This window comes from Solanum verrucosum, unplaced genomic scaffold, assembly GCF_900185275.1.
Source record: "Solanum verrucosum unplaced genomic scaffold, falcon-dt-bn FXZP01000182.1, whole genome shotgun sequence".
NCBI classification, from domain to species: domain Eukaryota; kingdom Viridiplantae; phylum Streptophyta; class Magnoliopsida; order Solanales; family Solanaceae; genus Solanum; species Solanum verrucosum.
In genome coordinates this window covers 2,579,554-2,594,267 of record NW_026020378.1, presented here as the reverse complement: position 1 = coordinate 2,594,267, position 14,714 = coordinate 2,579,554, and the positions used below count along the sequence as shown (strand labels likewise).

Here is a 14,714-nt window from a genome sequence, read left to right as displayed (position 1 = left end):
AATTGGCAGCGTTGGAAAGATTATTGGAAGAGCTTTCCAACAATACCTAGAAGTACACCTAAATCATCCTGAGCTAGGAGTTATGTCCGTTTGAAGTTGACCAAAAACTCAACTTAACTTAACCAATTTTCCAGATTTTTATTATTTCCAAAAATCACTCTTTCTAATTCTAGCTCTTTCTAGTTCTTTCAATTTGCGAGATGTTACATTTTGATTGTAAATTCTCATTTTAATAAGATCTAGAGGTCTATAATAAGAATATATAAATTATATTGTCTTTGGATTAACAGTTTGACACATAAATTTAATAGGGGTTTTTCAGGTTCAATCGCGATTATTAGGATCTGATAAATATTTGTAAGAAGGATTTATCATTTTGTTTTCTGTAAATGTTATTGTTGGCATCGTATGCATATATGATGGGTTTGGTGCAATCAAGATATATTTTAAAATGCATTGTTAACCCTTATGTCATATTGGCGACAATAGTTTTAATCATAATAAAAGTAATTTAAATAGTAGTATACAATATACACCAACATATAAAGATTTATATACTAAATAAGTCACCTCATTATTACCACTTTGAGCAAATTTCAATATAATTATGTGTTACATCGTTTAAAATTTTATAGATATTTTTCAAAATATTCTATTCTTAATAAACTAATAAAAAGTTTAAATACTTCAAATATTTGTCTTATAAATCCATTTAAACATTTTGAATATGTACCCAATTAAATTTTAGTAACTTACCTTTTTTTAATAACTTAAGTGATAACTTAAATGTGTAATATACACGTGCAAAGCACGTGTCGAGAATTTATAACATTTTAATTTATAGTAGGGGTAAAATCGTAATTCAACTTTTAACTTTTTTTGTTCCCACTTATAGTAATACTAGTCCTGGACACGTGCAACGCACGTGTATCCCATGCTAAGTAGTGTGAAGTTGTTATAACGATATATATATATACTCAACATGTATGCTGCTGGTGTATCTCATGCTATTAGTACAAGAACTTTTAAAATAATAATATTATTATTATTATTACAATTGTGAGAGGTTAATACATATTAAATATTGTAATTATAGATTACATAAAAAGTCGGTTACGAATACAAATATTTATTAGATAAAACTTATTGAAAATGTCAATTACTCGTGTTGGCAGATACAATGGCGAGTGGAGTACTCTTTATTTTGGTATAAATGGAATCATTATTATTTTATTTAGTAAAGGATAGAGTAAATGAGCAAGAAAAAGTAAAAAAAATAAAAATTATTGTTATAACATTTTAATTTATAGTAGAGGCAAAATGGTAATCAAACTTTGAAATCAAAATGATAATCCAATTGTGAATTTCTAAATTTTAATATAAATTTATATCCAATTTTAAATTTTAACTGATGCACACATATCTTAGAACTTTCTTTGATCTATAATTAATACTTTTCCACATAATAAAATTAAATGCCTAGATATTAAACTCATTAATGACCAATAATAAGCTTTGTGTGACCCATAAAGCAAGTCATCTATGATACAAACTTCTATTTTGTATTTTCTTATAGATGAATATTATTATTCTTTACTAAAAAAAGAAAAGAGAATAGTATTACTCAATTCATCAAAGTATTGTGTTGACTAAAATGTCCGGTCACATTTGTATCTTGTAAACAAACCTTTTGCAATTTAAAGGCAAATAATGCCCGAAAAGAATTTTAAAAAAATCACTTAAGGAAGTTCAAAATATTAAAAGACAAATGACATCAAAATATGGAAGCAGAAGAAGAAGAATGACAAATTTGATTTCATATTTATTGTTCCAAAGGCTCACAATGATAACTAAATTTAAAGTTTGTAACTATATCGAGTTGAAAATCGGAAACAAATGAATTATAAAGGATTAAAATCTTGTAATGGAAAAAAGAAAGCAAGTGTGAGGAGTTGATGATATATATTGCTAAGCAAGTTTCCACGTTCTGATGAATAAATAACAAATAGTAACTTTCTTATTGTTGGCGTCAAACATATTAACATATTTACTGTTTCTTCTACACCTGTATTCAATCTACTTTTCTTTTTTCTGCTGCTTTTGTTTCTTCTTCTTGATTAGCAGCTTCCAGCACTTTTTTGTTCGCAGCTTCCAACTCTCTTTTCTTCTAATGTTGAATTGTGCAATTCATCCAATTTAATGTGATTAGCATCCATCTTAAATAGTATTAGATAATGACCTTTTAAATTCAACTTTTAATTCCGAAACTGATTTCTACATGGAAATTGACCCCTCATATTCAATTTTTAATTCTGTATATATAGTAGAGGCTATTCAAAATTCAAACATTCATTTAATAATTCTTGGTAACATTTTAATTGCCAAAGAATTATGTTTATTTAATTTATACTATAATCCAATGAATTTGGTCAACATTAAATTACTTTTTCCAACTTTCTATCTTCTCCACATTCTCGACATAATGATTAATTGGTGATGTAGAGAATTAATGTTATTTTTGAATGGGAAAAGTTTTTAAAATAATGATTATTATTTAATTAATTATATTGTATTATATTTTAGGGGTAAAATGGTAATCTAACTTTGAGGTTAGAAGCTTCCCACTTTTAGTAATATATGATATGATGGTATATGATATGATGATTATAAAATTATAGCCTTAATGGGAATGATGATTTCTCTTGGGTTGTTAATCGGACCACAACATCGAGTGTCGAGGTTAGCCAGGCAGTCCACGAATCTCCTCATCGTTTTGTCAAGAAAGAAATATTCTTAGGCATACAAGAGAGATAGATTGTTTTGGTTGTCACTCTACGAAGAGGTATTAGTAGGCGAGTCATTTTGTAAGCGTCCTCGTCATATTGGGAGAACATGTTGGCAGTTAAAAAGTAGTTCATCACTCTTGATAAAACATTTACTGCCTTTCCTTTGTCCTTTGGCTTGCGCAACTCTCATCGCTCTTCGAAAGTAATCGGCAGCTGGAAGTGTCTGTTTAGTATAGTAGCCTTGTACCTCCCATTCATGCATCTAGAATGCCTCATCTGTATTCCTTAACAGAAAAGTAGGCCAGTAATCGTGGAGCAGTCGGCGTCCTTCTCCCACTATATATAATTTACAACAAATTAAACTTTACTTAGCAAAAGAAAAATCAATTGAATACAGTATACATACCACATATCTTTGACATATATAGTTCTCACTATGCATACTGTGGCGGCAAGCTGCACTCCAGACTCTAGCCAGACGCCATGCATAGTAAACTTGGATATGTTGATCGAAGGATCACAGTGAAGTACTCCCGGATACCCACATAGAGTGAGAGGTCACTGTATGACGAAAGACAGGACTTTGACAAGTTGTTACTCTGATGAACATTATCAAGAATAAATAGATTACAGACATTTTAATATTTTGATGTGTGTAACTTACCTTAACATACCTATTTATAGGGATGAGGCCTCCTCTCCAATCTCCATGAGATTTAATTACCTTATTAAAATTTAGTATTTCTTTACTTCATTTTTTATTCATTCTATTTTGTGACAAGGAAAAAAGTAACGTGATTGCATTCATTTTCTTTTAGACTTCTACTAGTAAAAATATTCGCGCGAGGTAATGTGCTGCATAGTCAAGCGGATAGTAAAATAAAGTAAACAACTCTATAGTTATTAGTTAAGGAGTCTATTCCCAAACCAAAACTAGGGGCATCACCAATTATTGGTGCAGGAAGATGGAGGGGTCTCACCTCCCAGTAGCAGGATTCCACAATATATGTGATTTTGAAATATTTTTACTAATTGATTGGAATGCACGTGTGGCGTACGAGATGCACGTGTCACGTGTGGCGCACAAGATGCACGTGTGGCGCATGATATGCTGGTGTCAAGGTTAGCTAGGTAGGCCACAAATTTTTTGAGTGTTTTATCAAGGCAGAAATGAATAGGAGTGCAAAAATCGAATCGAAAAAATATTTTGGGTTATTGTTATTAGATTATTGGGTTTTAAATGGGTTAAAAAAAAGTTATTGGGTGATTCGGTTTCGGTTTTTACTATTGGGTTATTGATAATAATTTACTACTTTACCCTTCCTAAATATTAAGTATTAATAATTTAATATATAACTAAACACTATAATTATATCAAATTATCATTACTCTACCCACTTCACAGTAGGCCGCTTTAGTCTTTACTGTTTACTCAAAACCTAAAGACTAAAGTAAGGGTTCACAACGGTAGCTATTTGATTTTAGTTTGTCTTGTTGGATCATTTGATTTTAGTTTTAGTTTGTAACAGTAGGCTGTAGCTTTTGCAAGTTTGTAAAGCTCTGTAATTTGATTAACATAAAAAATTTCATATTATATTTTGACTATGACATGTAATTTTAGCTTTCGTACTACATTTGCTCTTATTGATGCAATTTTTCATTATCTTTCTTGTTTCACTATATCAAAGTATTTAGAGAAGTGAGAAATCATATATTATTTTTTGAACATTTTCTTATTGGATAAATTAAAACCGAACCTATAACAACCAAAAATCAATAAATCGAAAACTAATAAAAAAATATCTTATTAATTTGTTATTAGATTAGCATATTTAAAAACCGTAAACCAATGACTCGACTGCATTCAGTTTCAAGTCGATTACTCAGATAGTTACTGATATATGAGTAAATTTAGTAAAATGTAATACAGATCATTTGATTATAACAGTTCAAAGAAAAGCATCAAAACAATTTTCATATCAGTGACAACTTCTGCAATTATATTGTGAAATGCAACTTGTATAGGGAAATGCAGGAAAGCAAAATCTAAGTCGAAGGAACAAAATTTTAGGCCATCCCAAAGGTAACGAAAACTGCTTCGAACATTCAAGAACCATTTTCCTGACGAGGTGATCTGTGGTGCCGCTCTTTTTTGAAACGCAATTGCTCTGGATCAAACCCACCTTCCTCAGCTCCATAGACAGCCCAAGATGGTGTAGGTGTCATGTAATCTTTACTTGTAAAGGGTCTTCCAGAAGCTACCTGTAGCGCCATAGGTTTAAAAATCATTGATTACGCTATTGGAATGGGAATGGTATAGTTATAATTTACGTGCTGAAGCTTGAACAAGAGAAGTAACCAACCAGATCATGGAACTTCTCGTAGTCTATCCACGTGAACCATTGACCGTCTATCTTGAACTTATCGACTTTAGCCAGAAGAACACAGCAAGAATGCACGTGCTCACAAGCAACCTCATACTCTCCGTTGCTCTTTTTAGCCAAGGCTTCAGAGAATTCCTTCACATCAGAATGCCAAGGGACATTCTCCATTGTCAACTTTGATGTAGCCGACCTGTGTCAAATCTTCCTGATTACTTAACTGAACTCTTATGCACTGAATTTTGAAATCAAATCAACTAGTAGAAGAGAAGAGGGAGGGGAAAGGAAAAAAGTGAGGGGGGAGAACTTACGTTCCACAATAAGTGACACCTTTGATTTCAATGAAATCGGGTTTTCCAATGCTGAATAGGCTAGAATATGCATCCACATCTTCTGTGTTCCACCCTTTAACGAGTGTCAAACGATAGACAGTTCTTTGCTCCTTCTCCTTGAGAGCTCTCAAGGAATCCTAGTGAAATCAGAAATAACACAAACCAATAGTGAGCAGTCTGAATGGAAGAAAGCAAACATGAAAAAACAGAGCAAATATGGCAAATTTTGATTTCGTTTCCTGTGGCCGACGAATTTTGATTTCGTTTCCTGTGGCCGACGAATCTTTTTTAGCACTGATGTAAAAGTAAGCATTTAAAACTTTCCTCTCACTGATATACCACAAAATAACAGTTTGAGACATGCTGCAATGGTTTACTAGTGTGAAGCTGACAACTCTAACCGTGTTTTTGGACTCTGTTTTCCCATTCCTTTTGTGCCATCCATTAATGGATTTTCCTTATTTTTTTAGTTTGAATCTGATAAATATCTCTATATTCAAGACACTTACAAGAAATCGCTCCCAGAAGTCCCCAAATAGTGGTCTGTCAATTGCTTTTAAGCTGTCCTTTGTACCAGCATCTACGCTGACATACAACTGTACATTTAAAGATGAAGCCAGATTTAGATATGGAATTTGGATAATGGCATACTTAAAAGATTGATAAAGAAAGAAGAATACAGCCTAGTAGACCTGTGTGATTGGTTTCAATAACTTAATCTTGTCAGGAAACTGTGCATTAGTTACAAGAAAAGTCGAAATCCGCCTCTTGTGCAGCTCATCTACAAGTGAATTTATTTCTGGATACATAATAGGCTCACCAACCAGTGACAAGGCACAATGCCTAGGAGAAAGACCCTCAGACAAACGCTCAGCTTTAACACCTGCAAGGGTGAGATATTCTGGTCAATAACCATTACAAGCAAGAAAGTGGAAGGACATCTATTTTTTTTTTAAATAAAGAAAATGCATATGTAAGGTGGAAAGGACATCAATTTTATCCAGACAGATAAAAAAAATTGTGAAAATTATGTATCCACTTCTATATTTCATGTCCTTAAGGAGTAGAGTAAGTAGGGAAGATGCGGATGGGTAAAAAAATGGAGAACCAACAGTTAGCAGTATCAGTGTTACTATTTTTATTCGGAAATCAGAAGGACCTTGCATCAAAATTAAACACAACTCAACCAAGGTACTTTTTCTTGAATGAACACAACAAAATGACCAAACAGAGACATGTTGAATATAATCACCAAATGATTTCAATCAAGCACATTATTTCTTATGTGGCATTGCTCAACTTCCATACAAGTTCACACGGAAACATATATGTTCATGTGTACCAGAAAACAAACCTGGAACGCCTTTCATCTGTTTTATCATTTTGGTATGCAAATCTATAGCTGTGTTCACAATCTCAATAGGATCGTCCATCTTCCACGTCCAGCTCTTCCCAACAGGATTTGTGTGATGTCTCCAACAAAAAACACATTTGTTTGCACATGCTAAACTAGGAGTGGCCTCCATGCACCTATGCAGTGGGTAAATGCAAATCCAGATTTAAAATCAGTATACAAGGCTAGGAAGTCAATAAATACCAAGCCTACTTAATGATGCACAAGAGGTCAATGCAGTAAAACCTTTCCTTGTTAGCTCCATGATCTATTAAGCTATGTTGCTCGGACTCTTCAAAATTGTCATCCGGTGCGTGTTGGATCATTCAAAAGCAGTGCAATTTTGAAGCATCCGATGGCAATTTTTTTGGAGAATCCGAGCAACTTAACTATTTAGGCAGTAGACAAGTATAGGAGCTAACTCTCTTTTGAACTTACTGAATCTTCTTGATACCCATCAATGAATCCCTTTACTTCTTTCTTTTTTTAAAAAAGCTATAAAAGCTTGATTACTTTTGTAATCTTTAGACGGTTCAATCGACTACGTCATAGGAGATTTTCCACTGAGGGCCTATTTGAGACAATAAAAAATGCCAGCTCATTTTCTAGTTGTATTGTGTAAAATGGAAGGTTTTCCTGCTATTCTACTCCTACTCCATATCACATGCCTCTAAAAACAGATCCTTCTTCTTTCGGATAAGCACATGCAAACATATTTGCAAACTTCATTTCTTGTTCACCGCATACTAGATCAACTCTAAGAATTCTAGCAGTCTAAAAAACTTCCAACAACTGGATCTCATCACAGTTGCAACTTGAACACATAGAAGATATTGTTGAAAACTCAAATACAATCATGTCAACCAAGGATTAATGAAGGACTACACAACTCATAGACAGAATGCAATAGTAAAAATGTAAAAGCTATAAACAACCATCTGTACTGGAAAGAAAAACAAACAATCACCTGTGACTCTCAATGCCGTAAAATGAGTGCTTATAGCAACCTCCGCGCCCTCTAAGTTGTGATTTTGTCCATCTACAAAGTTTCACACCGCTATGCGAACCAATTATTTTATATCCCTGCAATTTATCACCAAATAAACTACCTTACCATAAATCCATCAAATAATCCAACTAATTAATTTGATACAACAAAAGTTCGTCATTTGACCACGATACCTGTTTCTCCAAACTCGCCCTAATAACTGGAGTTACCATTGCCTTCTCTCCATTCACAGTTCCACCATTCGACTTCCCATTAACTAACTTATCATTAACTCCTTTCTTTCTTGAAGGTCCTTTACCCGCAATATCCTCAAGATCAACAATTCCTGACTCCTCGTCATTTTCTTCAAACTCATCATCATATTCCTCATCATCATCTCCCTCACTCACAGCTTCATCTTCACTACCATCACCAACTCCATTCCCCATATCCCCTCCATTCTCGCCCAAATTACTCAAAACCCCAACAATCTTCTTACTCCACTTACCAAAAACCTCATCCAAATTACCCTCATCTACATCACCTTCACACACCTCTAAAACCTCAACCCCACCAAGTTTCTTCAACTTCTTCGAAAAATCACGACCCACAGCATTATATGTTTCACCATAAGACCCACTCCCAACTCCAAAGATTGCAAATTTACACTTGCTAAGCAACAAAGATCCAACCCTGAAATCATCAGCACTCTCAGTTAACCAATCAACAAAAAATCCAGCATTTGAAGGTGGTTTCCCGTCTTCCCACGTAGAAGCTACAATAACTACAAAGCTTTCTTTATGCAAATCCTCAGGCTCATACTCTTTTGGGTCAACAAGATCGAATTCAAACCCGTTAAGGTTTAACAAACTATGAAGACTCTTTGCTAGGGTTTTAGAAGTACCAGTTTGGGATATAAAGAAGATTTTGCCTCTTGGGGTTTTAGGGATAAGGTTTTGGGAAATGGGGTTTAAGGATTTGAGGCGTTTGGATAGATGCCGGCGTGATTTGTAGAAGAAGAAGACTGTGGTGGCGGAGAGGAGCGTGAGGACGGCGAAGCGCGTGGGGTAAGAAGAAAGTGATAGGGACATGATGGGTATTTTAGGATTTATTGTTACAAGCTTTGATCTTTAGCTACTATAATATTGTTACATGTTCAAGAGAAAGCTTTGAGCTTTGAGCTTTGAGCTTTGATCTCAATGCATCAATGGCGGCAAATGGTTTTGAGGGCTGAAAAATGCGCTCTTTTGAGTTTCCCTTTCTTCTTTCTTTCATCATACTAGTGTTATAGAAAATGACAATATGGTCCCTTAGGTTTATGGCCGGTTCAAAATAGTCTCTTGTTAAAATTGTAAAAAATGAAATGTTTTTAATTAATCTTAAATAAACTATAAACTTCTTTTAATCATAAACAAAAAGAAAGTCTAATCAAATTTTAAATAAATGTCAGACAAAAAATTGTTCTAGACACTAAAAAATACTATCAATCATACTTTAGAAAAGTTGTGTTAAACTCTAATCTAAAATAACATAAACAACAATCTAAAAGTAAGATTTTGCAAAATTTTCTTTTCATAACTCGCAACTAGGGGTGTTCACGGGTCGGTTTGGATCAGATGTAACACCCCATGTCCCCCATCGTTTGTACGAACAAGTTCGCATCGACGAACCTATTATGACTTAGGAGAATAAGGTCATGACCGAGCCTAAAGATCAGGGGTCCAAGAATATATACACATAATGTATTAAGCTAAGGTTAAAGTGTTTAGATTTGGGCAGAAATGAGGAATTGAATCAAGTAACCTACTAGTTTGACCTGTGTGCTTCACCTACTAGCTTGACATGCGTGCTTCACCTACTAGCTTGACCTATGAGCTTCACCTATGTGCTTCACCTACTTGCTTAGATGTGCTACTTGCTTAAGAGCCACCTACGTGCTTTGAGAAATATTCTAGAAGTGGGACATAAAAGAAGTCCATATTATATATGTATTTAAGTCAAGGAGGGCTGCATAAGAAGACCATGTGAAAGAGCGACCCACTTTGGACAAATGTTGAGACACCATTTTTGAAAATTGTGGAGTTTTTATGCCTGCTAGGTGTTTGAGATAATGTCGTAGTGGCCTATTTCATTACATATTGACCCTAATGTAATGTAATCTATTTGTATGTTGTATATTCTCATTTGTAGTTTTGGTTGGCGTTAATAGAAAGTCATCTAAGTATTTTTAGGGAAGAAATGAAGGTTGTAGTGATACACCATTTAAATTGACGATTGTGCATGCTTGTAACCATTATGTGTCTACTTACTATTTTGGGTATTTATAAGCCCAAGAAGTGTCGGGATACCTCATGAGAAAGTCGTATGTTCTGTAGACATGATGAGAAGGCAATGTGTGAAAAGGGCACCCTTGAGTAGAGGGTTTGCGAGCTTGATGCCCGGCTAAGTTTTTGGAAAGGCTGAATCATGGCAATACATAGTACTGGTTGGAAGACAAGGTATGTAAGGCTAAAATCTCTTATGTTGTTAAGGAATGAACCCTTGTCACATGTATCTCTTATATAAATAAGATACTAGATTACACATGTAAAGAGTGTTCAAATGTTTGATATACATTTTGTCCATACACGGCCTAATTGCTTCAATTGTCCATTTGATCATATATTTTATTTACTCAAATGATCACATGTTACTTTCATTGGATACCACTCCCATTGTATTTAGTCTATAATGTTACTGATGAGTCCACAAATTGGACTCATTTAGGGCTATGTTTTGATAGAATTAATGTCCTCAAATGCAAATTTTGTCTCAATATCTGATGAAAACCCTTAAGTTTTAGGTATTTAGAGTTTGAGGGAAAGCATGTACACTACTTAGCAAAAAGAAATAAAAGCAGCTGACAGAACGAAGAAATGAATATCTGAGAATCGCCGAACCCGTTTGGTGAGTTGTCAAAAGATCTTATCCTCGCCTTTTGTTCCAGTGTGTTAAGCCCTAAAAGAAAGGATCAAATCAGTGGTGAAAAGAAGCCGAGCAGTTCCGCGAAGAAGTACTATGTCGCCTAATGATCCAAAACACGACGATGCTGAAAGCTAACGCAAGACGACAATGAACTAGACCAAAAGGCGGATCGCCGAGTTGATCAGCGATTCCGACTAACTTCGCCGAGTGACCCTTCGCAACACAGATTTTTGAAAACTATAAATACTCGTTGAGAATTAATATTCTAGTATCGACTTTTTAGCTTGGAACAGTAATTTTTCAAACTTTGCTTCTATTTTTGAGTTCTAAGTTTAGAGAGGGTTTTTGAAGAACTTGAAGGTTAAAAGGGTTTCAACTCCAAGATTTTGGACTTGGGTCTTGTGGATTCTTCATTCTTTGCTTGTTTTCAGATTAACTCTTCATACCCATTTGAATACAAACTAATATTGGTAGAAATTTCTATCTCTTTTACATGTCTAGCTAAAACCTCAATTCTTAGGGTGTGATTTTGTGAATATGGGTTAGATTATATGTTGGGTCTTTCTTGTTGATGATTTATTTTTTGTTTAGATGTGATTTTGTTTAGTAGTTGTGGTGGAACTTAATGAAATTGTAGTTGCAAATACGATTTCACCTTTGTGTTTTTGGCTTACTAGAAGAGAGGTCGTAAAACTAAGACTACTAAATTGATGGCCGGTGGGATTGGGTCGACATGAGGTTAAGCTCGAGAGAGTGAACCCTAGTCCTTCTCCCACACACTCAGCTCGAGAGAGTGAGTGGGCTAAGGTGGAGGTTGTTCTTCATGCGGCAACTCGGTGTTCAAGAGAAACCGAGTTGATTCGGGGTAAGTTGCTCGAGAGAGAATTTACCCCTACTATAGTCTAGCCTAGTCACAAATATTCAACAGATTTATTATCAAAAGCATGTACCCAATAGTTTAGTTTATCCCGTATTCCTATCATATCCCAAGAATCCCCTCTCCTTGATTAGTACTCTTCGTATCTTTGCTTGTTTTTACTTACTTATGACAAACCCCCATCATTAATTGACACTCTTGTGTCACCCTCTTTGATTTAACATGTTTTTATTCGATAATGTTTTTAGTTATGACTAATTAGAACTTAATTTTATTTCTCTATTAATTCTCAAAACCACTCCCTTGGACTCGACCCCAACCCTTGGTTGGGTTACTTTACTATTGTACGATCGTAGACACTTGCATTGGAAGTTGTGTCTTGATTATGCAAACATCAAAATCGCGCCGCTGCCGGGGAGTGGTGTTACTTGAGAATTCTTAGTTTAGTAAAATTTTTGTTCCTCTTAGTTGTAGTTCACTTACTTAATTTTCAATCTGTTTCTATTATTTGTGTTGAAAACAGAAAACATGAGTGTTAATGGCAGCAACGGCAGCCAGGTGTGCCACCAAGACGACATCGAAAATCTCAATGATGTCCAAGAGCCCAACATTAATGACCCCCATCTCATGGGAGGTATTGGGGCCATCCGTTTACCTCCAGCCGAGGGAAATGCAGTGTTCCACATAACGAGCACTATGTTGTAACTCTTGGCTCATGAGGATCCTTACGAACATCTTCGAAACTTCGTGGATGTGTGCAGACCATTTTCTTTCAAAAATATCTCTCAGGAGTCAGTTCGGTTAAGGCTATTCCCTTTCTCGTTGATGAGAGAGGCGTGCAAGTGGCTGGCGGAGTTGCCTCGCGAATCCATCACTTCTTGGGAGGAATTGGTAACCGCATTTAATGTGCAATTTTTCCCTCATTCGAAGATGATGACTCTTCGGGATAGTATCCAAAGCTTTAAGTGTTTGGAGGGCGAGCCAATCCATGAGACTTGGCTGCAATTTAAAAAGTTGGTGCTATAATACCCGACTCATGGTCTTCCCGACAATGGCTTGCTACAGTACTTTTATCGAAGCCTGGATTCGGTAAACAAAGGTGTCGCTGATCAACTTTCACTGGGAGGCATGATGCAGCAACTGTATACAGTAGCAACCCAACTCTTAGATGGCATGACGACCATCAATAGGGCATGGTACACTCATAAAAACCAAGTCTCCCCTCTCACATTCAAGCTATCCAAGGAGTAGATGGAAAAAGATAATGAGAGAGACCAAAACATGGCCAAGATCATGACACAGCTTGACATTTTATCTAAAAATGGCATGGGGGCTGGTGCCCGTGGTGTCAACGCTGTGGGGGTCGGGTGTTCAAATCCTGAGGAGGCGAAATTTGAAGCCTTGTATAATGAGGAAGTGAACTTTCTAGCCAACCAAGGCAGTGGTTATCATTCAAACTACCCAAGACAGGGTGGTAACCAAGGTTGGGCTAGAGATGAAGGATGGAAGGATCGTGAATGGATAGACCAAAATCCTAATTGGAAAGATGGGTAGAAGGACATGTATGTGCCTCCCCACGAGCGCCAAAAGCCAAAGGATTCGGAGGGTGGTAGGTCTGAGGATATGCTTTCTTGTATCCTCAATAAAGTTAAAGGGTCAGACAAGATCTTGAAAGAGATGAAAGAGGATGTGTCGACCCTTAGCCAAACATTTACCTCTCATTCAGTATCAATCAAGCAGTTGGAGACCCAAATGGGTCAGATGTCGTCTCACTAAATCCGAGACAGAAAGGGGGTTTGCCTAGTGACACTATGGTCAACCCAAAAAAATGAGGTTTGAAAGTTGACTTGCGTCGTGCCACGACATTAACTAAGGCGTTGTTTGGGAGGCAACCCAAAACCATTTATTGCTTTATTTTGCTTTGATAGAATAATGATGTGTTGATTGTGCATATGGAAGTGTGGAGAGTGAACAAAATGTTCAGATTGGTGAGTTAAAGGTCCATTCCGCGAATCGCCGAAGGGTTCGGCGACCCCAAACCAGACAATTGTTAGACTCAAGACCAATTTACATTGGAGTCTGTAAAACTCGGCGACCTCAGGAAATTATTAGAATCGCCAATCATGTCGGCGATCTCGACGGAGACCGCCGTTTGGACTCCCACAATACATGGAGGTTCTGTAAAATTTGGCGAGGTAAATGACTATTTGGTGTTACGCTAAATAGTTCGGCGATCGGGACTAATGTCGCCAAATGGGCAAAAAACTGGACGATTTTTCAAGCCAAAGGTTTAAAAGTTTCAAACTCATTCCCTTTCCCTCACTTTTTCATCTTCCCAAACTCACACCTACACTCTAGTTTTATATTTCTTGCATTTTTTGAGTATTTTTAGTATCGAATTGTGCTACGAGTTGGATTACTTTGATCGGCATAAAAGGTTGGTATTCAAACCTCGCGTACATTTTGTCGAAATTGTACTCATTTGCAATCGGTTAATCTTGTTGAATTCTGTTGGGCCTCTCTAATTGGATCGGATTGCTTAATTGCCTATTTCTAATCGATAACTCTTGCTTGATTGGTGAAATCACGCTTTCTAGTGCGTTAAGTTAAAATAATTTGCAATAGGGAGTGTTTTTATGGTATGGGTCTTCGTCAAATTTGTGTTGTAGGAGCTTAAATTGCTTTTTCAGGGGTTGAGGGGTTGATTTCAAGAAGTTGGGTCGATAATAGGCATAACGAGTCATTGCAGCGAGCTGAGACGAACTCGCCAAACCATTCAGTGGTTCGCCTAGTTACCCTACCTCTCCTTTGATATCATGTTTTATGTGTTGTGGCTTATCTACCTTTCAGTGAGAAGCATGAGGTTGCCAAAAGCACTCGGCGACTCGCCGAAAGTCTTCTTGTTCACCCTTTGTCTGCACCCCTGACCCCTTCTGCACTGTAACTTTCGGCGGACACCCCTTTGTTCGCCGAAAGTATTCGGCGACTCGCCA

At 36.1% G+C, this 14,714-nt stretch overlaps 1 protein-coding gene across 1 annotated transcript; it reads right to left on the bottom strand.

Annotated features, from left to right (window-relative positions):
- Positions 1–4,675: 4,675 nt before the first annotated feature.
- Positions 4,676–9,064, bottom strand: LOC125838512 (S-adenosyl-L-methionine-dependent tRNA 4-demethylwyosine synthase). Its single transcript, XM_049517559.1, has 8 exons — positions 8,075–9,064; positions 7,860–7,975; positions 6,854–7,029; positions 6,192–6,382; positions 6,009–6,095; positions 5,479–5,636; positions 5,150–5,360; positions 4,676–5,048 (listed from the first exon to the last, which is right to left on the bottom strand). The coding sequence occupies exons 1-8, from the start codon at positions 8,969–8,971 to the stop codon at positions 4,893–4,895; spliced, it is 1,992 nt and encodes a 663-aa protein (XP_049373516.1). The 5' UTR covers positions 8,972–9,064; the 3' UTR covers positions 4,676–4,892.
- Positions 9,065–14,714: the final 5,650 nt, after the last annotated feature.